Raw genomic sequence first — 25,894 nt, forward strand, 5'->3', positions numbered from 1 at the left:
TTTGTGGGGAAGGCATTAAAAGGAAGGAGAACTGGAAAATGCTTCTTGCAGAAGGTGGGATTTTAGTGGAGATTTAGAGGACGCCGGGGGAGCCAGAAGACCAAAATGAGGATGGAGAGAGTTCTCCCACAGAGCCGTGGTGAAGAAAGTACTTTGTATAATTAAAGTGCTACGTAAATGGGAGCTATTATTATCGTAGAGACAAGTCTGTGCCAGCTCGGGGTAGCTATTATTACTCTGATTTTATGCTTGAGCAAACTGGGCCCCAAGGAGGCTAAATGATTTACCTTGAAGTCACCAGAATGCTGGTGCAGAGGCATGGTTAGAACATGGAAGTCTATGTAAAAACTCCAGCTGAAACTATTGAGAAATACATATTTTTCTAAAATCCTTTCCAGACTTTGTCATTCAGTGAAGTATAGGAAAGGTCAAGAATGAGAAAATGGATGAAGGGAGATTACACAATTTAGAACAAGAAATGTCTCTTGTCCCATTGAGGTAATCCATTTCCCCATTCCCTGAAGGAATAAGACTTCCAGGAGTAGGCTGGACCCATTTCTTACTGTTTGGGAGAACTGGTTGTTAAAATCACATTGTGACCGATTACACCCCAGAAATTGGCAAATACTCCAAATCATGGTCTGATTTATTGTTTTGTCAGTTGTCCGCACTTAAGAAAGTGATGGGAAAATGTCAATAATACAGATTAAATTTAAAGGCACATCTTGAACACACTTTTTTGGGGGGATGAGGACAGCCAATTGTTAAATATTTACAGCAGACTCAGGCAATCTCCTCTTTGTCCATTCTGAAGGGATTTGTGTATAGGACCCTGGGATGAGGTTCTTTAATTACTCTGGGAGAGTCCTTGAGAAAAGTGGTCAAAGAAGGAATTAAGTAATTTTAGGAAATCAATCTATTATCATTCTGGTATGCAGAATAGAACATTAACCCCAAATTGCATTTTAATCATATTGTGGCCTTTTCCCTGTTTGAGGCTCCTAGCAATAATATTTCTTATCATCTTGTGTTAGAGAAATATCTGAGGGAATGGGGTGGAACTTTGCTGACTTGGATATTTCTCTCTAAGCTGGAATGCCTTGGATTTCAAATAATGGTAAATTAATACAAATTATTTCTGGTGATGCAGAATACAATGTCCATATTTTTCTTTGACAGATTTCAAGTCTCTTCACTCCCCTTCCAAGATATAGTCATTTCTTCCTGCACCCCCACTCCAACATTGTTCATTAATTGTTTGTCCCCTAGCCCTCCATGTGGCACCTTCTTATGCTTTGAACCATTTCTTTCAGAGATGCTTCTAACCCAAAAGAGAGTACGACCATCTGACTGGTGCCAACAGTCAAATCCTGAGATAGAGATCAATGCTGGACAGCAGCCATACTCTTTGCCAGATGTGTGGGTAGGTTGTGGGGAAGAATAATTGTGAGAAGAGGTTTTTGAGAATCCATAACACATTAGAGCTGAGAGGAGCCTCAAAGATCACAGAATTCAGCTCTGTATCATTTTATAGTAGAAGTGACTTGCTGAAGGTCACACAAGTTAGTAACAGAGCCAAGCAAACATTCATTAAGGGCCAACTATGTGCCAGGCATTGTGTGTGGTGTTGGGGATACAAAGAGAAGAATGAGACAGCCCTTGCCCTCAAGGTGTTTACATTCTATCAGGTGAGACAATATGTACATACGTGAGTACATATCAAAGATATGATCAAGACAAGTCAATGAGTTTTACTATATTCTAGGCTTACTATGTTATTCCATTTCCTTGGAAAAGGAAATGGCAAACCACTCCAGAGTCTTTGCCAACAGAATCCACTCTTACTTATCTCAATATGTTTTTTGGCTCACTCCCTACTGACCACAAACACGTCCACATCTCCTCCATCCTGGAAAAAAACAAACACCTCTCACAGTATCTCTTTTGTCCTTTGTAGATAAGCTTGAAAAGACATCTACAATAGGTGCCTCCACTTTCTCTTTTCCCACCCTCTTCTTAACCCTTTACAATCTGTCTTCCAACCTTATCATTCTACCCAAACTGCTCTCTCCAACCTTATCATGATCTCTTAGTTGCCCAACTCAATGGCTTTTCCTCAGTCTTCTTGCTGAAGTCTTTGACACTAATTGATCACTCCTTCCTCCTTAATAATCTCCTCTCTAGGGTTTTTGGGAAACCATTTTCTCCTGTTTCCTGTGCTACTATGCTACTATTCCTTCTCTCTTCTTTGCTGGTTCCTCCTCCAGATCATACCCTCTGACCATAAGTGTCCCTCAGGGTTCTGTCCAGGGCCCTCTACTCTTTTTCGTCTATACTATTTCACTTGGCCATCTCGTCAGCTCCCATGGATTTAATCACGGTCTCTGTGCTGATGATTCTCAAGTCCACCTATTCTGCCCCAATCCCTCTGCTGATCTGCAGTCTCTCATCTCCACCTGCCTTTCAGACATCTTGAACTAGATGCCCAACAGATATTGTAGACTCAACATCCAAAATGGAACTCATTATTTTCTCCTCTAATCCTTCCCCACTCCTACCTCCTCTATTACTGTCAAGACCTTCCTCTCAATCTCCCAGGCTGACCTAGGGGTCATCCTGGATTCTTCATTGTCTCTCCTCTCCCCCTCTCCCCCTGCCATGTCCAAGCTGTTGCCAAGGCCTGTTGATTTCATCTTTGTAACATCTCTTGAACATGTCCCTTTCACTTCTCTGACACTGACACCACCCTGGTGCAGGCCCCCGTCACCTCATGTCTATAGTAGTATAATACTACCATAATCTACCCTCCGTTCAGCCTTTCCTAAAAGGCAGGTCTGATCATGGCACCTTTCTCCCCTCTCAGTAAACTCCAGTGGCTCCCTGTTGCCTCTAGGATCAAATAAAAAATACTCTGTTTGGCTTTCAAAGTCCTTCATAACCTAACCCCCTCCTACTTTTCCAATCTTCTCACATTTTACTCTTGTTAGGCTTTTTGACCCAGTGATACTGGACTCCTGTCCATTCCATAGATAAGACACTCCGTCTCTCAGCTCCAGGCATTTTCTCTGGTTCTCTCCTATGTCTGGAATGTTCTCCTACCTCATCTCTGGCTTCCTTTAAGTCCCAACTAAAATCCCATCTTTTACTGGTAGCCTTCTTTATCCCTTCTTAATTTTAGAGCCTTCCTGATTATTTCCTATTTATCTTGTATATACCTGCTTTTTATATTTTTTTGCATGTTATGTCTCCCATTAGATTATAAAATCCATGAGAATACAGACAATCTTGCCTCTTTTTGTATTGCTGTCACTTAGCACACAGTAGGCACTTAATAAATGCTGATTGATTAATTGAAGAAAATCCTTTCTCTCCAAGAGCTCACATTCCGATTAGGGGCAACATCACATAAAGGATGGAAAGGCCAGGGAGCAATGGTACCTTCCAATGGTAGCCAAGAGGATAGTGGGTCCAAGAGTCAGAGTGGAGGGGGCTTTGGGGTAACTCTAGCAGAGATAGGGTTAGAGACATTAGCATTCAGCTGGATGTGGGTAGCCTGTGCCTAGCAGGAACTGGGCTTTGAGGTAATGAGTATAGGTTGAGAGACAGAAGATATGCCTAGAATAGAGGCCAGGTGTGGAACAGATGACCCCTAACTGGCCAAGTCTCTGGATATCTGTAAAGTACATTATGTTCCTCAGGGTAAATGTGCTGAAGATCAGTCAAGAAACACTATTACCAGTGGCTACCACTAGTAATGAGCTGACACTGTGCTCCTAGGCCCTGTGTTCATTCTCACCCCCATTCAACCCCATGTGTGATTTCCTCTGTGGTCAGCTGATATTTTCCTTTCAGCATGAAGGAGTTTGTAAACAAGATTGTCTACTATTTCCTGGTTTCTAACTTTTGCTCTTCACCAAAACCAGAAGCACCAATCTCAGAGGCCAAAAAGTTCCCGGTTAAGCTGTGTGTTCCCTCTTCCCCTCTGGCCCAGGTGGGGCTGGGATGGGATCTTCTGCAAGGGAGCCATGGATGTCTTCCTCTGGATTCTTTTCTTCTTACCAAGTAAGTGATTCAGGGAAGGACCAGATCTTGGCTTTCTCCAGGGGTTGATGCGCAGCACCAGAGGATGCCCTCCTACTTCACTTGCAGACAACTAGGGAGTTAGCATAACTTTGCAGATAGTGTTAGGAAGACCTGGGCCCGTGATCTGACTCAACACTTGCTAGGTTTGTGACCCTGGGTAATTCACTTAACCTCTGTCTGCCTCAGTGTTCTCATCTATGAAAGGATGGAATGGGATTTGATAATTGCTAAAAATCCCTTCAATCCTAATCTATGCCTCTGAGATACCTTTTCCTACTCTGGCCAGAACTCAACCTTCCTAATGAGATATTATTGGCTAAAAATGTATTTGACTTACTACCATTCTGATAGAGGGCTTTTAGTGACTGACAAGTATTAAGAACCTAAAGGAATTTAATGGTGGAATTCTAGGCGGTAAAGCAGGTAGATAAGGTAAAAGAAGGTATTGAGGATACAGATTTGGGAATAGGGATCTCCCGACATTCCTCAGAATAGAATAGATGATCTCTGAGGCTCCCTCTAAACCTTGTGCTTCTGTCCTATATTCTATTTCACGCGGGGAAAACCAGAGTGAGTTGGAAAGGCAAAGGACCATTTGTCCTCAGCCTCAAGGTTAAAAGGGGTTTCTAAATTTATATTTACAAGCATTTATTCTCCACCTTCCATTGTCTCACCTCAAATTAAACAATTTTTAAAACTCAAACTAACAAACAAAAAAACTCACAACAAATTGGCCAGACCAATTGCGCGACAAAACTAGTTCCAACGTTGGCCATGCCCAAAAGCATGTTTCATTCTAGATTTTAAAACATTTTCTTTTCCAGCAGGAGGTGAGTGGTATGTTTCATCTTCAGTCCTAGGGACCAATGGTTTATCATTGTATTCATTTGAGTTCTAAAGTTTTTTTAAAGATATCTTTTGTAGAAATGTTTGCTTAATTCTGCTCTCTTCTCTCTCTACAAAATCATAGAGATCTTCCCAGTTTCCTCTGAATTGTCCATTTTGTCGTTTCTTATGGAACAACATTGTGGTATTATATTAATATAGTAGAATTTGTTTATCTACAATAGATCGTCTCCTTAGTTTCCAGTTTGGGGCTACTGTAAAAAAAGAATTGCTATAAAAAATTCAGGCCAATAGCTGAGGGCTCCCTTTTCTCTTTTACATACCCTTCACATCCTTTCTGCCACTTTCTCCTTCTTCACTCCTCACATGAAGAGTTGGCCCTTTTCCTTGCCAAGTGAATTTTATTTTACACTATCTTCTCCAGATGGCATATCTATCATATCCACTCTCTCTTGTATCTGCAATCTCTGTCTACTGACTGCTTCCCTACTGCCTACAAACATCCTCATGTTTCACCTATCTTTAAAAAACCCCTCACTTTATCCATAGGGGCAGCTAGGTGGTGCAGTGGATAGAGCACCAGTGCATTAGTTAGGAGGACCTGAGTTCAAATGTCACCTCAGACACTTGACACTCACTAGTTGTGTGACCTTGGGCAAGTCACTTAACCCCCATTGCCTCATCCTGGGTCATCTCCAGTCATCCTGATGAATATCTGGTCACTGGATTCAGATGGCTCTGGAGGAGAAGTGAGGCTGGTGACCTGCACAGCCCTCACTCACTCAAAACAAAGTCAAGTGCAAGTCATGTCATTATTTCCCTGATGGCACAGTCTTCTTCTGCAACAAAGGACGAACACACACTCTTCATCCATCCATCCTTGCTAGTTAGGTATCCCATATCTCTCTTCCCTTTTTGTGGCTACACTCACTAAGAAGGCCATCTACAACAGGTGGCTCCACTTCCTTTCTTCTCACCATGTTCTTAACCTCTACAGTCTGACTTTCAACGTCATTATTCAAATGAACATAATATCACCAGAGTTTCTCTTAATCGCCAAATCTAGTGTTTAGCACAGTACCTGACACACAGTAAATGCTTAATAAATGTTTGTTGACTAAGTGATTGACAAACCTAATGGCCTTTCCTCAGTCGTCATCCTTGACCTCTCTGGAGCCTTTGAGATTGTTGATCACCCACATCTCCATGATAATCTCTCCTCTCTAGAATTTTGTGACACTACTGTCTCTCAGTTCTCTTCCTCCTTGTCTGACCGCTCCATTCAGGAGGCTTTGCTGGATCTTCATCCAGGTCATGTCTGCTAGCCTTTGATAACTCCTGAGGTGGGGCAGCCATTTCACTTGGTGATCTCATCAATATCCATGGGTTTTATTATCATCTCTATGCTGATTATACTCCAGTCTACTGATCCAGCCCTAACCTCTTGGCTGACCTCCAGTCCTGTATCTCCAACTGCCTATTTGCATTGCAACCTAAATGTCCTGTAGATGTCTTAAATTCAATACGTCCAGAACAGAACTCATTATCTTTTCCTCCCAAACCCTTCTTCCTTCCAAACTTCCCTGTTACTCTTGAGGGCACCATAATCTTCCCCATCACCTAGGTTCACAACATAAGGGTTATCCCAACTTCTTATACTCTCTCACCCCCTATATCCAATCTGTTGCCAAGGGCAGTTGATCTTACCTTTGTAACATCACTCACATAATTCCCCTTCTTTCTGACCCTACAGTCACCCTGCTGTAGATACTTCCCACCTGAATTATTGCAATAATCTGCTGCTTGGTGTCTCTGACAGATCTTTCCCCACTCCTGTCTATTTTCCATTCATCTGTCAAAGTGACCTTGCTTCAAGACACTCTAGCTCCCAACTCCAGGCATCTTCTCTGGCTGTTCCCCATACCTGAATGTTCTCCATCCTCATCATTACCTCCTGGCTTTTCTGGCTTCCTTTTAATCTGAGCTAAAACCCCATCTTCTCCAAGAAGACTTTCCTGATCCCTCTTAATTTTAGTTCTTTCTCTTTCCTGCTTTTTTCAAGTTTATTCTGTACATAGCTAATTTGTAAATAATTGTTACATATTGTCTGTTCCTCTCCCCACCCCACATTAGACTTTGAGCTCCATGAAAGTAGGGACTATCTTTTACCTTTCTTTTTATCCCCAGCCTAGCACACAGTAGGGATTTAATAAATGTTTATTAACTGTTCATAAATATTGTTGTACATATGAGGCTTTTTCCTCTTTCTTTGGGGGATAGACGTAGTAGTGGCACACAGTTTAATAACCTTTTTTGGCACAGTTCCAAATTTCTTTCTAGAATGACTAGCTTATTTCACAGCTGCACCAACAATGCAACAACGTGCCTGTTTTCCCACAACACCTTCAACTTTTGCCATATTCCTCTTTTATCAATCAATCTGATGGGTGGAGACGAAACTTTGGAACTGCTTTAATTTACATTTCTTTATTAGTGATATGGAGGATTTATTTTTAATATGGTCAATGTTAGTTTAGGTTTCTTCCTTTGAAGGAGTCCTTAACTTAGGAAATAAAGAACTATCAATACTCAACTATGATATATACGTGATGAGTGTATTTGTATATACATGCATATATATTTGCATATATACATACATATATACACATATACATATACGTACACACACATACACACATACACATATAGCATAGCCTATTGGCCTTGGAGTCAGGAAGATCCAAGTTCAAGCCTCTGCCTCTGACACGTAAAAGCTGTGTGACCCGAGATAAGTCAATTAAACTCTTGGTTTTAAATTTAAACTCTAGTTTGAACAAAATCACACTTCCACCATCAGTACACAAGTGTGCCTTCCTCCCACAATCCCCGTAACAAGAGCTATTTTCTTCTTTGCCAATCTGATGGCTGATGAGTATGAAGCAGAACCTCAGAGTTGCTTTGATTTGCATTTCTTCTATTATTAGCTATTTAGAACATTTTTCCACATGGTTGCTGATAACTTTTATTTCTTTATTTGAGAACTATCTGTTCATATATTTTGAGAATTGCTACATTGATGGCTTGTGTTCTCATATTTTTAGTCATTTCTTTATGTATCTTGGATAGTAGATCTTTGTTAGATAAATTTTCTGTCAAAATTCCCCCCCCTCAAATTAATGTTTCCCTTCTCTTTCCAAATGCATTTGCTTTTCATGTGCAAAAGCTTTCCAATTTTAGGTGGCCAAAATTATTCACCTTATCATTTATGATCATTTCTGTCCCTTTTTAGTAGAACTTTTTGCTCTGCTACAGTTGTGATATATATCTCCTTCTTTTATCAACCAATGATTTTTATGACATGACTTTGTATTTACAAGTTGAGTATCCATTCACATAGGAGTATATAGATAAAGGTGTTGCCCCAAAACTAGTTTTTGCCAGACTGCTTTTCATGACTTTTCCCAGTGATTTTTATCAAACATAAAGTCCTTATCTCAGTGGTTAGTGCTTTCAAAGATTACATTGTTAAATTCCATTGATTCTAGTTCTTATTTACCTTAGCTTTTTCACTGATCAGTTTTTCCATTTTTGGAGAAGTGCCAAGTTATTTTAAATGAATATTACTTTAAAGTATAATTTAAGATCTGTTACTGCTAGACCCTTTTCATTCACCTTTTTGTCCTTCTTTCCCCTGATGTTCTTGACCTTTTGTCCTTCCAGGTAAATTCCATTATTGTTTTTTCTAGTGCTATAAAGTGATACCTTTGTGGTTGCATTGGGACAGCATCAAATCTAGAATTTTGGTCCTGTACTCATTTCTCTTCTTTTTGCACAATGCAACCATGGACAATTAACATCTCTCAAATTACTTGCCTTCTTTTATTTCTAAAAGGAAGGAAGGAAGAAGGAAAGGAAAAAAGAGATATAAAGGAAAAAGAAAGAACAGTATTTTGTGTTTTCAGTCATATAAATCCTGGGAGTGTCTTGGTAAATGGACTCTCAGGTACTTTATTCATTCTGCAGATAATTTGAATGTTGTTTCTTTTTCTGTCTCGAACTGTTGAGTTTTATTTGCGTTATACAGAAAGGTTATTGATTTCTTTGTGGACTCATTTTGTATTCTACTACTTTATCGATTATTAATTACCTTGGTTCATTTTTAGTGGAGTCTCAAGTCCTAGAGATCATCGCACATTCATCACCATCATATCATTTTTCAAATATGAATGTAGTTATTATGCTTATATTTATTCCATGGCACTACATTGCTTCTTTGGAGTGGATTATTAAGGACTATATTCTCCCAAGATTAATATCTGGATCCCTATGAAAGCAAGGCTGAAACTGTGATGGAACTAATACTTTCTTTACACCAATTCTGTTTCCCTGAAGTTTCAGAGGCTCTAATGCCCCTCAAAGAAATAATGTTGCATGGAGAGCTGGGAGGATCCATTGACATCAGGTGTCCATTGAAGAACCCACCACAGAGGTATTATTTCTGTCGGGAAATTAAAGGACTGTGCTCCACAGTCGTGTCAAGTACATCATTTGTGGGACCGGACTATCAGAACAGAGTCTCATTGAAGTTGCTCCCTGATGAGAAGGTGTTCCTGGTAGAACTGAGGAATCTGAAAGAAGAGGACAGTGGCAGCTATGCCTGTGGGATAGGCAGGAAAACAGACAAAGGGAAGACCTGGAAAGTGATTCTCACAGTCACTCCTGGTAGGTATCCTGACTGGTTGGAGAACCTGATCCCCCAAGGAAGGGGATGGTATCTCCTTTCCCTGTTTGAAATGTGAGGGTAACCAAATACTTGGGTGAGCTCCCTCATTCTTTCAGATGAATGTTTCTGATCATCAGTTCTCCAAGCTAAAGCCAGGAGTGAATGGGGGACCTGGATAATTGGGATGCAAAGATAATCTCCCCAAATTCAATTTCATTTACCAGTTTCACTTGCCTCTAGTCTGAGATTTTCTTATCAAGATGTTGATAAGGAACAAAGTATTTTCCTTTTCTGGCTTTTACTTATTTTCTTGGGGAGGGGTGAGTAAATAAGGAGCTGGTCAAAGATTAATGAATAGAATGAGATTGAGGTGGAGAAGGAAGCTAGGGAGAAGAAAAGTAGGAGAGAAGAGAAGGAAAAAAGAAGAGTGAGAAAAGGAATTCAGAGGAGGAAGAAGTATAGAAGAGGATCTAACCCAGGGAGAAGCAGGAGAGGAAAAGATGAAAGAAGGGAAGAGTTTAAGGAAAAAAGGAAGAGAAGAAAAGGAGAGAAGAGAGAAAGAGGAAGAGAAAGAGGAGGAAAAGTAGGAGGAGAAGGGAATCCAGAAAATACTATAATCCATAATCTAGACAATTAACCCTTTACAAGTATAATTGATGGTATGAGGGAAGGGGGAAGAGGAAGGAAAGGCAGCACAACAGAAAGAAGTGTAAGATAAGGAGTGATATAAACAAGGAGAATGATATCACCTTTTAGAGTTACACCAATTGTAGATCTCAGTTGTGTCCTGTACTTCTTCTATCACTCCTTTCCCCTCCTGTCTTCCTCACTTCTGTTAAGAGGGGTTGAGCATGAGAGGGAACTTCCCCCAATTGACAGCCCTCCTTACTTCCTTCACCCCCTTGTGCTATCCACATCTAGAGAAAGAATTATGGACTCTGAATGCAGATTGAAGCAGACTGTTTGCTCTATTTTTTTGGTTGCTTTTTTCTATCTCGTGGTTCATTCCATTGGTTATAATTTTTCTTTGCACCATGGCTAATGTGAAAATATGTTTAATATGAATGTATAGGGAGAGCCTATATTAGATTGCTTGCCATTTTAGGGAGGTGAGGAGAGTGGGGGGGAAGGAGGGGGAGAAAATTTGGAACTCAATGCTTGTGAAACTGAATGTTGTAAACTAAAAATAAATAAATTTTTTAAAATGGAAAAAAGAGAGATTTCCCTTCTGGGAAGCTTCTTTCCTAATCCACTTCCTTTTCTTCTGGCCCTGTCTCTGTCCATGTCCATTTCTTTAGTTTCAGCAGGCTTTACTCCATCCCATAGAGTATCCACTAACTCTCTCTCCCCATCCCCTCCCCCACCTCCCATATTCCTTTCCCTCCCTCCAGCCAAAATATACAGACCTCATTCCCAGGTCTCCAGTACTCACTATGTCCTCCTCTATCCCACCACAGAATACAACTCAATCTGGGGGGAGCCTGACTACTCTGAACACTTTCCATTTCCCTGGTCAGAGATATCCAGTGAGGCTTCTTCAGTCACCACCCAAGGTCAGGTTTGTTATCCCAAGGGGAAAGGAGGGAGGAAGGAAAAGAATGAGGGTGGATGGAGATGGAGGAAGCAGGGGAGAAGGAGGGAGGAGGGCAAAGATAAAAAGAGGAGGCGAAGGAGACAGGGATGGGAGGGAAGGATGGCGGGAAGGAAGGATGGCGGGAGGGAGAGAAGAGGAAGAAAGGAAAAGTTATTATGTTTGTATACATTCCATGGCACTATTTTGCTTCTTTGGAGTGGATTATGAAGGACTATATTCTCCCAAGACTAATATCCAGATCCCTATGGAGGCAAGGCTGAGCCTGTGATGGAACTAATACTTTCTTTACACCAATTCTGTTTCCCTGCAGTCTCAACGACTCTGGAGCCACTTGAAGAAATAATGTTGTATGGAGAGCTGGGAGGATCCATTGACATCAGGTGTCCATTGAAGAACCCACCACAAAAGTATTATCTCTGTCGGGAAATTAGTCCCGGACAGTGCTCCACAGTTGTGTCAAGTACATCATTTGTGGGACCGGACTATCAGAACAGAGTCTCATTGAAGTTGCTCCCTGAGGAGATGGTATTCCTGGTAGAGCTGAGGAATCTGAAAGAAGAGGACAGTGGCAGTTATGCCTGTGGGATATGCAAGAAAAGAGACAAAAGGAAGACCTTGAAAGTGATTCTCACAGTCAGTCCTGGTAGGTATCCTGACTAGTTGGAGACCTTGATCCCCCAAGGAAAGGGGTAGTATCTCCTTTCCCTGTTTGAAATGTGAGGGTAACCAAATACTTGGGTGAGCTCCCTCATTCTTTCAGATGAATGTTTCTGATCATCAGTTCTCCAAGCTAAAGCCAGGAGTGAATGGGGGAACCTGGATAATTGGGATGCAAAGATAATCTCCCCAAATTCAATTTCATTTACCAGTTTCACTTGCCTCTAGTCTGAGATTTTCTTATCAAGATGTTGATAAGGAACAAAGTATTTTCCTTTTCTGGCTTTTACTTATTTTCTTGGGGAGGGGTGAGTAAATAAGGAGCTGGTCAAAGATTAATGAATAGAATGAGATTGAGGTGGAGAAGGAAGCTAGGGAGAAGAAAAGTAGGAGAGAAGAGAAGGAAAAAAGAAGAGTGAGAAAAGGAATTCAGAGGAGGAAGAAGTATAGAAGAGGATCTAACCCAGGGAGAAGCAGGAGAGGAAAAGATGAAAGAAGGGAAGAGTTTAAGGAAAAAAGGAAGAGAAGAAAAGGAGAGAAGAGAGAAAGAGGAAGAGAAAGAGGAGGAAAAGTAGGAGGAGAAGGGAATCCAGAAAATACTATAATCCATAATCTAGACAATTAACCCTTTACAAGTATAATTGATGGTATGAGGGAAGGGGGAAGAGGAAGGAAAGGCAGCACAACAGAAAGAAGTGTAAGATAAGGAGTGATATAAACAAGGAGAATGATATCACCTTTTAGAGTTACACCAATTGTAGATCTCAGTTGTGTCCTGTACTTCTTCTATCACTCCTTTCCCCTCCTGTCTTCCTCACTTCTGTTAAGAGGGGTTGAGCATGAGAGGGAACTTCCCCCAATTGACAGCCCTCCTTACTTCCTTCACCCCCTTGTGCTATCCACATCTAGAGAAAGAATTATGGACTCTGAATGCAGATTGAAGCAGACTGTTTGCTCTATTTTTTTGGTTGCTTTTTTCTATCTCGTGGTTCATTCCATTGGTTATAATTTTTCTTTGCACCATGGCTAATGTGAAAATATGTTTAATATGAATGTATAGGGAGAGCCTATATTAGATTGCTTGCCATTTTAGGGAGGTGAGGAGAGTGGGGGGGAAGGAGGGGGAGAAAATTTGGAACTCAATGCTTGTGAAACTGAATGTTGTAAACTAAAAATAAATAAATTTTTTAAAATGGAAAAAAGAGAGATTTCCCTTCTGGGAAGCTTCTTTCCTAATCCACTTCCTTTTCTTCTGGCCCTGTCTCTGTCCATGTCCATTTCTTTAGTTTCAGCAGGCTTTACTCCATCCCATAGAGTATCCACTAACTCTCTCTCCCCATCCCCTCCCCCACCTCCCATATTCCTTTCCCTCCCTCCAGCCAAAATATACAGACCTCATTCCCAGGTCTCCAGTACTCACTATGTCCTCCTCTATCCCACCACAGAATACAACCCATTCTGGGGGGAGCCTGACTACTCTGAACACCTTCCACTCCCCTGGTCAGGGATATCCAATGAGGCTTCTTCAGTCATCACCCAAGGTCAGGTTTGTTAATCCCAAGGGGAAAGGAGGGAGGAAGGAAAAGAATGAGGGTGGATGGAGATGGAGGAAGCAGGGGAGAAGGAGGGAGGAGGGCAAAGATAGAAAGAGGAGGTGGAGACAGGGATGGGAGGGAAGGATGGAAAGAGGGAGGGAATAAGGGGAGGGGAAAAGTAGGGAACAAGTACAAGGATAATTAAAAAAGAGGAAGGAAGAGGGAAAGAAGAAGAAATTAAGAAGAGGGGAGGAGGAAGAGAGAAAAGGAAAAAGTCAGGAAAGGAGGAAGTAGAAAAAGGGAATAAGAAGGATAGGCTTGCACTGTCCCTTGCTCAAGATCTTGTAGGGGCCAGGATAAGCAGTCATTATCTAATTCTGAAAGGGGCTTGTAAAAGAGAGTTGAGTCACTGATAGGCCTTCCGTTTATGGAAAGTTAGCCATCTTCCCTCACCCTCCTGTTCCATGTCCATACCACACAGATCAATCCCTGATTGCAGTGACTACATATCAACACTAGGGGGTGGTGTGGTAGGTAAATTAGCACCATTCAGAAAATGGTGTTCCTTTGAAGGAATGGTTGAGCAGGAAAGAACCAGAGGAGACATCTCCAGTCTGGAGTCTGAGTCCTTTCCTGTTTCTCCCAGTCCCCTACCAGACTCTTTTATGTGCATTGGCCACACTGGCTCTCCAGGGATCTATGATGAGCCTCTTGTGCCCTCGGGTTTGGCATGCAATTGGCATGCCACCAATTCATTGACAATTTCCTTTATCTCCCAGCAGCAAGCACTTCAGCTCCATGGACCCAGCCTGGGCAAACTCAACCACCCTTAGACCCTTCTCCCACCAGCCCTATCCTGCCTCAGAGAGCTACCTTAGCAGCAGCACCCACCTTCCAGACCTCCAGATCCTCTGTGACCTCAAAGAGTCTACACCTGAGGAGACTACTCAGGCCCTCCACTGTCAGTTATTCCCACAACACCAGGTTACGAGGTGAAAGGTAAGCTCTGGCATTGTCTCTGAAAGCAGGATCGGGGTCCTTTGTGATTTGGGACACATCATGAAAAGATCCCTTCACCCACTCTAGTGCTTAAGTCCCCTTCCATAAAGTCTGCCATGTTAGAGCTGTCTGCAGAAGGTCACTGTTGAACATCTGATTTAGGGAGTCCAATTATGATGGCCATGATGACAATGATGAGCCTTTATATAATGATTTACATTTCTTATCTCATTGGATCCTATTTCACCATTAATGAAGATTAGATCATTAGTTACCTAAAAGAGTGCTTAGAAGCGACTGAGGGAAGGACTAGTTTCTTTGGGTGAGAAAGGAGGAAATAAGCATTTTAATAATAATTTTAATATTTAATAATTAGTTTAAATTATTAAATTAAATATTTAATAATAATGTAATAATATTAAGCACCTACCATATGACAGGCATTTTATTAAATACTTTACAAATATTATCTCATTTGAACCTTGAAATACCCCTGGGAGGTAGGTGCCATTATTATAACACCTATTTCACAGTTGAAGAAACTGAGGCAGAGATCACAGGATCACACAGCCAGTAAATGTCTGAGGTCACATTTGAACTCTGGTCTTCCTGAGACCAGGTACTATGTTCTATCCATTGTGCAACCTAGCTTCCTCTAAGTAGAGAGGAGAGAGGGAGGTCAAAATTAGCAGACTGTTAGAGATAGAAAAGAACTTGGAAAACTTTCCAGAAGGAGTCTCCAAAGAAGAGAAAGGCATGGCATGACTCCCAGAGACAAAGTTTTACCCCAAGGGCCTTATGATCAACCAGTCAGTGCAGGGGAAGATGGGTCAAATTCCATCCTCTCCAGGTTCGTGCATCATGGGATCTCTCTCCAACACAACCAAGTTAATCTTCACCCATCATAACCTAGCATTTTCCTCTACTCCATCCCCTCCCTCGGCTCCATGGGTTCCCAAGCTTCTCTTTCCTGAGTTAGCCATTCAGAGCAGTTGTAACCTAACCCCAGTCTGGGCACTGACCATAGCAAGAACACAGATGCCTTTGGGAAAATCAGTCCCCCACAAGCATAGCCACCAAGAAAAAAATTGATGGGCAACAAAATCAGAAGATCTTGGAGACCACCAATCAAGGGCAAACACCTTATTTGCCAAAGATGGAAACTGAAACCCCAAAATAGGAAATGATTTTCATAGGGTCACACTAGTAGAACTTAGCAGAATTGGGGTTGGAACTCACCTGATTACAAATACACCATTACACCATTTCCATTACACCATGTCAAGAACATGGGCTGTCTGGAACTGGTGAGATACTTCAGTGGGGAACACTGGACAAAAAAGGCTATCTATGAGGATACACATGTCACAGAAGATTTCTGGCTATTGGCATGCTGACAAATTTGGATTGTGTGGGAATTGTGGGGATGGGGTGGGGAGCACAGATTCTATCCTGTCAAAACTCTTTAACAATTGTCCTTAGGTCTTAACAACATCCAATATTTCTTGTTTAAATCTATCTGTTTCTCTATACTGCCTTATCTACCAGTCTTCCTATTCCCTCCAGTGCCTCGTATTTTGGATCATCTATGAAGAAGGATGGGGGATTTCACATCCTGATCCCTGCCACCCTGGGCATTATCTTGATGATGCTTCTAGGCTTGGTGTTGGGAAGATCATTGCAGAAGAGGAGAGGTAAGAGCTTCCTGAGGAAGGCAACATTGTAGTGCCTGAAGACCCACATTAGAGTCTGTTCTGCCAAGTCAAGGAGCCCTTGATGGGCCTGGATTAGAGTTAGGGATATCATATCTACTATGTGTCAGGTTAGGTTCTAAAGATCTAAAGACAAAAATGAACCAGTCTTTGTTCTCAAGAATCTCCCCTTCTAATGGGTGAAACAACTTCCACATGTGTAGCTATACACAAAATCCCAAAAATACACAAGGTAATTTTGAGAAGAAACATAGCAGCCAAGATGGGGTAGGGAGACACCTAGAAAAGCAGGTGATGCTTGAGCTGAATCTCAGAAGGAAACTTGGGTGAAAGAGGTAAAGGGAAGCAAACACCAAAGAAATTGGTCAGGAAAAGAGAAAGAAGGAAGAAAGGTAACTTTCTGAGTCTCCCCTATTTTTCCCACCCCTTACCACACTGGAAGGGACCTCAGAGATCATTTAGAAAAGAGGTTCTTAACCTTTTGTTTCATGGGCCACTTTGGCAATCTGAGGGTGCCTATGGACTGCTTTTCACAACAGCATTTTAAAATGCATCAAATACATAGGATTCCAATGGAAATATATTAAAATAAAATTATCAGTTCACAAATCCCAAGTTAAGATGGTCCAACACTAGGCCTGCCTTCAATGACCTTCTGACTTGGTAAGATCTGACAGAGCTTGTGTTCTGCAGGCCTATCCTTTAAAGTTCTTGATCCACCTCTAGGCTACAAGGCAATGGAAGAGGATTTTGGAGGGAGAGATGACTATGATGTGCATTATTACGTGACAAGCCCCTCACAGTGGTATAAAACAAAATGGTATAGGTGAGGCCTAAGGAAATCAGGAGCCTTGATAGAGAATTTGGCCTCTGAGTTAGTCTTTGGGTCCTTGATCTTTTGTGTGTCTTGGATCCCTTTGTCAGTCTAGTGATGACATAGACCCTTTTTCAGAATAATGTTTTTAAACACATAAAACAAAATATTAAGATTTCAAAGGGAATAAATTATATTGAAGTAAAGATGTAATTTTTTCCATCCAAATTCATAGACACCCTGAAATCTATCCAGGCACCACCATGGTTCCCAGGCTAAGAACCTCTGCTCTAAAGCATGGGTGGGAATCCCCACCCACACATACTCCTACCTTGTATATTCTGACCAGATGGGCAGAGCAAGGACCAAAGGAGGAAGGACTTTGAAGAATCTGAGATTGCCTTTGTTTCTGGTTCTCCCTGTTCCTTTAGAGTCATTGGAAGACTATGGGAAAAGAGATTGGCATCTTCAACTCTTAAACATCTACCTGAGCCTTGATGCACAAGGCCTGCCATCCATTTACCTGGGATGAGGCCGATTGGTTAAGATCCTTCTTAGGAAGGAATGTCTGAAGACTTCTAAAGCTACTGATCTTTTCTTCTTTCTCCTCCAGTAAATTGCGTTCAAATCTTGGCTTTGATACTTGAGATCTTTTTGAGCATGAGTAAATCACTTAATCTCCCTGGGCTTCATTTTCCTCCTTTGTAAAGTGAAGAAGTTGGCCTAGGTGGCCAGCTTAGATCAAGGGTAAGCTCCCTTACAGCTCTAGATCTATGATCTTGTGGTCTTTTTTCCTGAGAAGTTCTTTCCAGGAGGATCAACAGACTTACTATGAGGATGAGTGCTCTGGAGGCCTCCCAGAGAACTCATTCCCACCTGCATGGGTCCCATCAGAGGCGCTTCTACCGGCCTGTCTCCAATAGACTCCGTTCTCAGTACAACATCTACAGTGCCTGCCCACGACAAGTTCAAAGACCCAACCAGAATGGTGAGAAGGGGTGGGATCGATTTTAGTGCCTGAAGAAAACACAGGGAAATTTGACTGGGAATGGAGGGTAGAGATCCTGGAACAGGAAACCCTATGGATACTGCTGAGGATGCCATTGAGGGGAGGACTTGTCCAGCAGGGCTGGACAAGAGATGAACTCACCTGGGATCATCTTTAAGGAAAGCAGAAAGGAAATGCTGGGAGCTTCCCCTTTATTTTATAGTATTTTATTCTACTTTATTTTAAATTAATAAATACAAAATAAAGAGACAGAGAGAGAGAAAGCATTTCCATATACAAAGTAGAACAGAAAAGGAAAATTACATGTAATATAATAATAGATAATATAATAATAAAATAATAATAATATATGATAATATTGACAGGGTGCTTTAAAGTTTGCTATGTGTAAATATCTTATTTGATCCTCACAACAATCCTGCATTTTAATTGTATTTCTTTCCTTCCTATCACTACACTATCACAATGTCTCCTCTAACCCCTAATCCCTTCCATCAATAAAAATGATGCTTTGTATTTTAATTAAGTTTTTTTGTTAACTAAGTGCTAAAAAGCAGTGTACTATAGTGGATAGAGAACCAGTGTCTGAACCAGGAAGACCTAACTCGGACACATCCTAGAAGTGTGACCCTGGGCAAGTCACTCTCTGTGTACTAGGCAGCTCTCTAAGACTACAAAGAAAGTGCCAATCTGCAATGGAATAAGGTCTTTCCTCCTCCAAGTCCTGTATAGGCATGAAATTGCAGGTTCAGGATGCCTTTCTGACCAGGGGCTAAGATGAGTTGTTTCTACCTTTGGTATCCTGGTTCAGTCTACCGGAATTAATCTTAGAGGAGCATCCTGCCATAAAACGGAGGTTAGTTGGCAGCAGATGAAAATGAAGAGGAGTGATGGCTTTGGGGCTCATCTAGAAGTCATGTAGATGGCTCCCAGATCAGGAGTTCAATCTCAAGGCTGCTTGGGCCTATTTTTCTTCTCTCTCTGACTCTGTTCTGTCTCTGGTGCCTTGGCTCCATTTGGTGATCAATTGACTAGAATTTAGAAAATGAGATCAATATAAAGTGCTTCCCAAAGTTAAAAAAGAACTACGTAAATGTTAGCAGTATCATCACCACCATTATCATCATCACTAATGATTTAAGTGTCTACTATATGCTGGGTACTGTGCTGGGGGCTAGACATACAAAAATAAAAGTGGAACAGTTCCTTGCCCTCAGGGAGTTTATCAGTGGGAATTTTATACATATACACACATACATATACACAGATGTATGTACACATACATGTATATACATATGTATGTGCATGTGTGTATGTATATGCATGTATATGTATTTGTGTTTGTGTGTGTGTACACATGTACAAAGCAGACCCCAAGGGACTCTTTCTGCCATCATCCATCCCATCCCCTTGTGAGCTGTCAAAGTTCCTTCCAAACACAGAGTTGGGAGGTGAGGCAAGAGGTATCAATGAGACATCTCACTTCTGTCCTATTTTCTAGGTGAGCAAATGCCCACCGGAGGCCCTGGGATTGCAGAACCTTCTCCTCCTACCCAGGTGAGCATTTTACCTCCTCTGCTAAGGCCCTGTACCTACTGGGCAAGTCACTTAACCCCAACTGCCTCATCCTGGGTCATCTCCAGTCATCCTGATGAATATCTGGTCACTGGATTCAGATGGCTCTGGAGGAGAAGTGAGGCTGGTGACTTGCACAGCTCTCCCTCACTCAAAACAAAGTCAAGTGCAAGTCATGTCATCATTTCTCTGATGATATAGTCTTCTTCAGCAACGAAGGACGAACACACACACACACACACACACGCACAGACCCATTACATTCCTTGTCTCATTCAGTCTTCACGACAACTTTGTTGGAGAGTATTTTTTCCCCACTTTTACATTTAAGGAGAATGGAGGCTTAGACTTTTCTTAGGCTAGTAAATGGCAATCACCAGGATGCTAATATTAGTAAAGTGCTTGACACATAGTAGGTGCTGTACAAACGCTAGTTATTGTTATTAAGCATAAAATTAAAATATTGGAAGGGACCTTTGTAGCTACCTAGTCTACACCATTTTGGAAAGAAGCCTACTCTAACACCTCTGATAAGTAAGGGGTCATCCAGGCTCTCCTTGAAGATCTCTAGGGTGGGGGAACCTACAACCTCCTGAGATAGCCCATTCCACCTGTTCAGGGAGGACTAGCACCTCTGGTATGAGGGCTTACAGAGCCTTTTTCAGGGTGTTTCATCCACCTTTGGTGCCCGTTGGCCACCCAGCTCTCACTGTTGACTCCAAGAAGCTATAGCATCTGTAAGCGGCCACACCTCAGTAAAACTGTCTCAGCAGCTGGGCTAAACCATGTTGAGGATCATTATTATTCCTCAAACCCATCAATGAGTTAGGGACATGTCTGTCTCAAGCATGTGAAGACTTCCCTTGGTGGAAACGGCTGATGAGAACAATTTGTTCCAGTGGCCATGAAGGTGGCAGAAGTAGGAGCTGTGGAGTTTGGTCAAGCATCAAAATAAGGTCATCTGCTGCATTCTGGGCATTGTCCTGCCACTGGACTTGGATGACTTTGAAAGAGAGCGAGGTTGATGACCTCACCTCAATTCACAAGCAAGTTAAGACATCATTCTGTGATGTCATTGGTCGTCTTTGAAATGAAGGATGAACAACAGCTCTAATTAATTATTAGGGAATTGTTGGGTTCTTTTTCTCTTGATATCAAGGCTAAATTTGCCCACCTGGAATTTCTATCTATTCTTTTTTGTTTCTTTCCTCTGGGGGCAAATAATTCTTCTCAAAGGGACATCCAGTTATAATGCATAGGTGAGCTAGTCGTAGACAGAAATAAAGGTGAGCTGGTAGTAGACAGAAATAAAGAGGAGTAACACCTTCAGAATATCCAGAAGTCATATAGACAGCTATTGGGCCAAGAGTTCCATGTCAAGGCTTCTTGATCTGTAAGCTCTCTTTCTTCTCTCCTACACCGCTGTGTCTAGTAACATATGCTCTCTTAATACTAGAACCTTAGGGAGCTGTAATTAAACTGACCTTTTGGACAGAGAATACCCACTGGAACTGGAATCAGGAAGACCTGAGTTCAAATCTAGCTTCAGACACTAGCTGTGTGACCCGGGACAAATCATTTCGCCGTTTGTCTCAGTTTCCTCATCTGTAAAATGAGCTGGAGAAGAAAATGGCAAACCACTCCAGTATGTCTGCCAAGACCCTAAAATGAGGTCATGAAGAGTAGGACAGGGCTGAATAACAACAAATTGAAGTGTGAATGACCTAAAGTGTTTATGGGCCCAGGAGGAATTTGCATTTTTAAAGAGGATGTCTCCTTACACAAAGGCTGTGTCACAGGCCAGTGGAGGAGATCATTTTTGAGCAGGGGGATTCCCGGAGCAGGCCCTCCAGATTTTCTTGCTTACTGGGCACCTGTTTATTCCATTTATACATGAGGTAGACCTTACTGTCCGGGAACTGAAAGTATGAACAGAAACAGCTTGATCTTCATTTGCATACATCTGCTGACCTCCTTAGTGCCATGGCTCTGGATGCAAAGCCAGGCTCTTCTACTTATTACCAGTATAGTCTCCATCACTTCATGTCTTTGTACCTCGGTTTCCTGCTCTGTTCAAAAAAAGGGTTGGACTAGATGACCTCTAAGTTCTCTTCTGGCTGTAAACCTATATTCCCATCCTCTCTTAGACTTAGAGAATCTTTGGGCTGGAAAGGTCTTGATGCACCAGCCTCCTTATTTTACAAAAGAAGAAATTGAGAAGAAAAAGATGAAGAAAAAGACTTGCCCAAAATCACCCAGAAAGGGGATGGCAGAACGGAGTCCGAACTCTTGGGCGTCTCCTCACGCCTCTGTACCACATCACCTTCTTAACAGAAGCTGCGAAGCCCCTACATCTGGGGCATCTGAATCACCTCCCAAACTTCTAAGAGCTGGAACTACTGCTTCTCTCATGCCTGATGGACTCACTCCTGGACTCTGGTCAGGTTTTTCTGCACAGTGTTCTCAGGTTGGCTCTGTGCTTCTCAATCAAAAAATCACAGTCACCTGGGGATGAACTAGGATTTTATTACCGGCTTCTCTCTTTCTCGCACCGTCTGCCTGCAACCAACAAAGAGAGATTCCCTTGAAAACCAGGCACAAATTCAATTTGAAATGGCTCATGTGCTTCTTTTTCTTTCTAAAATTCTATTGACATCTTTTGTCATTGCCCATATTTCCCAATATATCTCTCCTCTGACCTTTCCCAAAGAGCCATCCCATGTAACTAGAGGAGTACGAGTAAACATTTAACAACTGGCTCTCTGGTGTGAAAAATGTACATGTAGTTAAATATTCCTCATCAACACTTTTTCCATCACTTTCTTAATTCTAGACTGCCAAGAAAACAAAAAACCAACCCTTGATTTATAGCATTTACCACTTTCTGAGATGTAATGCTCACATCGAAAATTTAACAGCTAGTTCTCATTAGCCAGAACAAGCTGGCTCCAACATATACGTGCTTCTATCAAGAGAAGAAAATAGTTCAGCAAAACTAACCAGTACATTAACCAATTTTGATATTATATTTGACATCTATAGTTCCTCCCCACCCCCATTTCTTCAAAGAAGGCGGAGAGATACATCCTTGTATGTCTTCTTTGGGGTCAAGCTTGGTCATGATAATTTCACAGCATTCTCTTCTCATTATTTTCTTAGTATGAGCACCCTGCCAGGCATACAAATTAGAAAATCAAGGCTATGAAAGGTAAAGTGATTTTCTTAAGGTGATTCAGCTTCTTAGGGAATCTCCTGACTCACTCTGTACCAACAATACAAATCCTCTTTTTAAAAGGTGGAATATATTCAAAATGAGCCAGGGAACTTCCTAACTAAAAGTTGTCTGTGATAAATCCTTCCAGGAAGCAAAAAAAATGTCCCAAAGCAGAGTGAATGCTGGCAGTATTACCTCTGGGGCAACCGCTGCCCAACGAAAGAAAGCAATACTCAACCAGGCTGCAACTATGAGCAGACATTCTCTCAAATCCAAAGTGTAATTCATGATGTGAAAATAACACCGGAAGTCATTAAGACAAATTCATTTGAATAGGAGGGAGAATTAGTTACTCTAGTGCCTTCAAAGCTAGCATTCCATCCTTCAGAGGTCATTTGGTCCAATCCAGGGGATTTGGCGTGCCAGGCTCTTTGTGTTCCATTAGAAGGGACCTTCTGGAGGTACCCTCCCATCCATCATGAGAGAAAGAAGGTAGTATTGGAATGGTTATTACTCTTTGCTAGGGACAAGTGATGCTACTGAAGAAGAAAGAGGAGTGTGCTGGGAAAAGAGAAAGGGAAAAGAAAGAGGAGTGTAGATGGGATGAGGATATTTTTATGGAACCATCTTGCAGTCCAGTGTCCCCATGGCTACCTGCATCCTGAACATCTTTTATATCAATTCTCAGTTATTGTTTGAATTTTCAATCTCCTAACTCCTTCTCTGTGGAGGGTGTACAGGTTTTATGCTAAATTTTGCAGCAGCTAGGTGGTAAAACGCATAGAGCACCAGGCCTAGAGACCTGAGTTCAAATCCAGTTTCAGTTACGAGCTGTGTGACCTTGGGCAAGTCACTTAACTTCTCTCTGTCTCAGTTTCCTAATCTGTAAAATGAGATTGTTGTAATAACAACAATCCAGTGCTGTTCTAAGGATCCAATGAGATGAGATTTGTGAAGTATTTAGCATACTCCCTGGCACATAGTAGATGCTATGTAAATGCTAGATTATTAATTTTATACCCTGTGGCAAACTCTTGATCACTCCAGCCTAGTTACACTTCTGCCCCAAATATATGTTTTGTGAGTTTGCATATCCTGAGAATGACTTCAAGGGAGACATACATGTGATGAAAAGACACTATCTGTTGGTTATCGCTTCCCAAAAACATCATCATCATCATCATCAACGTCATCATGACTTTCATTTTTGCATTTGCTCCTGCGGTGTCTGGTACATTGCAGATGCATAGTGCATGCCTGTCAGTTGATTGATCAGTAGCAGCACATGACTTGTCCGTGGTTGGAATATTCAGGGCACCTTACCTGTAAGGAACTCACACTGATGCCCATCCTTTGGGAACTGATATTCTAAAGACCTCTTAGTCAACCCAATCCAAAAACCAATTATTTAAGTGCCTACTGGGCAGCTAGATGGTGAAATGGGGAGAGTACTCATCTTCCTGAGTTCAAAATCAGCCTCAGACACTTACTTACTGTGTGACCCTAAGCAAGTCACTTAACCCTGTTTGCCTCAGTTGCCTCATCTGTCAAATGAGCTGGAGAAGGAAAAGGTAAACCACTCCAGTATCTTTGCCAAGAAACCCCCCAAATGGGGTCACGAAGAGTCAGACACAACTGAAGAACAACCATACAACAAGAAAAGCACCTACTATGTGCCAAGCACTGTGTAGATAGGGAGTGTATAGTTTCTCTCCCAGGAGGGGATTAGTGACTTCTCTTTCTGTCTCTACTGGGATCTCAGAAGCTCCCTCCAGGTGTCATTTATCCTTTTCCAGGAATGAATACCTCAATAGCAAATTTCCTAATGCACTGCACAATATCATAGTAAAGAGCAGGCCTGACTCAACCCGATTTCCTAATTACTCTCCAAGAAGGTAGAGAGATATTTGAATCATGTGTCATGTAACACAGCCCTGAAGGGATAATACTTTCTTTGGCTCTAGTCTCTAGCAACCTAATGTCTGGTAATTTTAGAAACCCAGCTCCTTTTAAGGCAATCCCCTTCCTGATTGGGTCTATATGCTTTCTGGATTCCCAGGGTAGGATTACCTTCCTCGAAGCAGGCTTTGGAAATCCCCAGGACATCACTGAGCAAAGAAGCTGGTGAAGGTTCCTCATCTTCTGGAATCAATCAACAAAAATTTATTAAGCTCTTACTATGTGTTAGATTAAGTACTGGAAATATTGTGTCCCCCCCCAAAAAATAAAAAGCAAAAAGAGTTCCTTCTCTTAAGGAGTTTGTGTTCTGATAGGGGAGAAAGCATTAATAAATTATTTTGAGTAAGATTAATACAGAAGAGAAGAAAAGTAGCTTGGGAGGAGAAGATACTAGTTGTGGGATGGGGAAAGTCATCCTGCAAGAGATGTCTTAAAATGGTGAAAAATTCCTAGTTGATATGCCATGTGCTCTATTGCCCTCTAGGGAAACAGCCTATGTCACCACTCTTACTCCATGTAATCATTCTTTGGTTGTTCTCAGGTTTCTAAGACTGCCCAGCTCCAGGCCCCGGTCCCTGTGAAGAATGAGTACATGAGCACCTATTCCCTGTGTGTATCTGAGCAAGAAGACTCTGATTCACATGATTACATCAATGTTTCCTGCTTGACTCAGATACCCAGCTGTGCTCCAGGCCTACGTTTCCATAACAGCAAGGATTGCCGCTGAGCTGTCCTCAGAACTGACTCCTCTCTGCTCCCTGCACATCCCTTGGGCCCACCCCAGCTGCTTCCCCCAGGTCTTCCCTGGCCATAGCCCATTTACACCCCAAAGCTTCTCTTGCTCATCTCGGAAGGCCACTTTGCTTCCATGGAGGCTGACAGTTAATAAACCTTTGTTAAATGCTACTATGTGCCAGGAACTGTGCTAAGTGCTGGAGATATAAATATGAAAAAAAAAAAGAGAGTCAGCTCCTGCCCTCCAAGGGCTTACAATCTAAAGGGGAAGCCAACACATAAACAGAAGCTGAAAGGTGAAGGAGGTGAGGGAAAGAAAGGTGGGGAAGGGGAGGGGAATGATGAGGACGACCAAAGTAGAGTAGTCCCTGAAGAGACACTTGAAGGCCTGGGGGCCCTCCTTAAATGGAAGTTTGGGGAGGAGATTTTCCCTCCATCC

General features: G+C 41.9%; 1 protein-coding gene across 2 annotated transcripts; it reads left to right on the forward strand.

Moving 5' to 3' along the window:
* The first annotated feature begins 3,888 nt into the window (after positions 1-3,888).
* On the forward strand, positions 3,889-25,626 carry FCMR (Fc mu receptor). Of its 2 annotated transcripts, none has more exons than XM_072648009.1 (10): positions 3,889-4,062; positions 9,322-9,651; positions 11,110-11,205; positions 11,557-11,889; positions 13,349-13,444; positions 14,218-14,437; positions 16,004-16,131; positions 17,766-17,951; positions 19,474-19,529; positions 25,262-25,626. In XM_072648009.1, the coding sequence occupies exons 1-10, from the start codon at positions 4,026-4,028 to the stop codon at positions 25,445-25,447; spliced, it is 1,668 nt and encodes a 555-aa protein (XP_072504110.1). In that variant the 5' UTR covers positions 3,889-4,025; the 3' UTR covers positions 25,448-25,626. The 2 variants fall into 2 exon arrangements, with proteins under 2 accessions (XP_072504110.1, XP_072504111.1); XM_072648010.1 differs by having other exon boundaries at positions 3,890-4,062; positions 14,221-14,437.
* The last annotated feature ends 268 nt before the right edge of the window (positions 25,627-25,894 follow it).

The sequence above is a fragment of the Notamacropus eugenii genome, chromosome 2, assembly GCF_028372415.1.
Source record: "Notamacropus eugenii isolate mMacEug1 chromosome 2, mMacEug1.pri_v2, whole genome shotgun sequence".
Lineage (NCBI taxonomy): Eukaryota > Metazoa > Chordata > Mammalia > Diprotodontia > Macropodidae > Notamacropus > Notamacropus eugenii.

Bases quoted from the DNA above. Each gene is read 5' to 3' on its own strand.
- FCMR (XM_072648009.1), top strand. From the start codon at position 4,026: ATGGATGTCTTCCTCTGGATTCTTTTCTTCTTACCAA. The intron at 4,063-9,321 runs GTAAGTGATTCA...GTTTCCCTGAAG, and splicing joins GATTCTTTTCTTCTTACCAA to TTTCAGAGGCTCTAATGCCC. The intron at 19,530-25,261 runs GTGAGCATTTTA...GGTTGTTCTCAG, and splicing joins AACCTTCTCCTCCTACCCAG to GTTTCTAAGACTGCCCAGCT.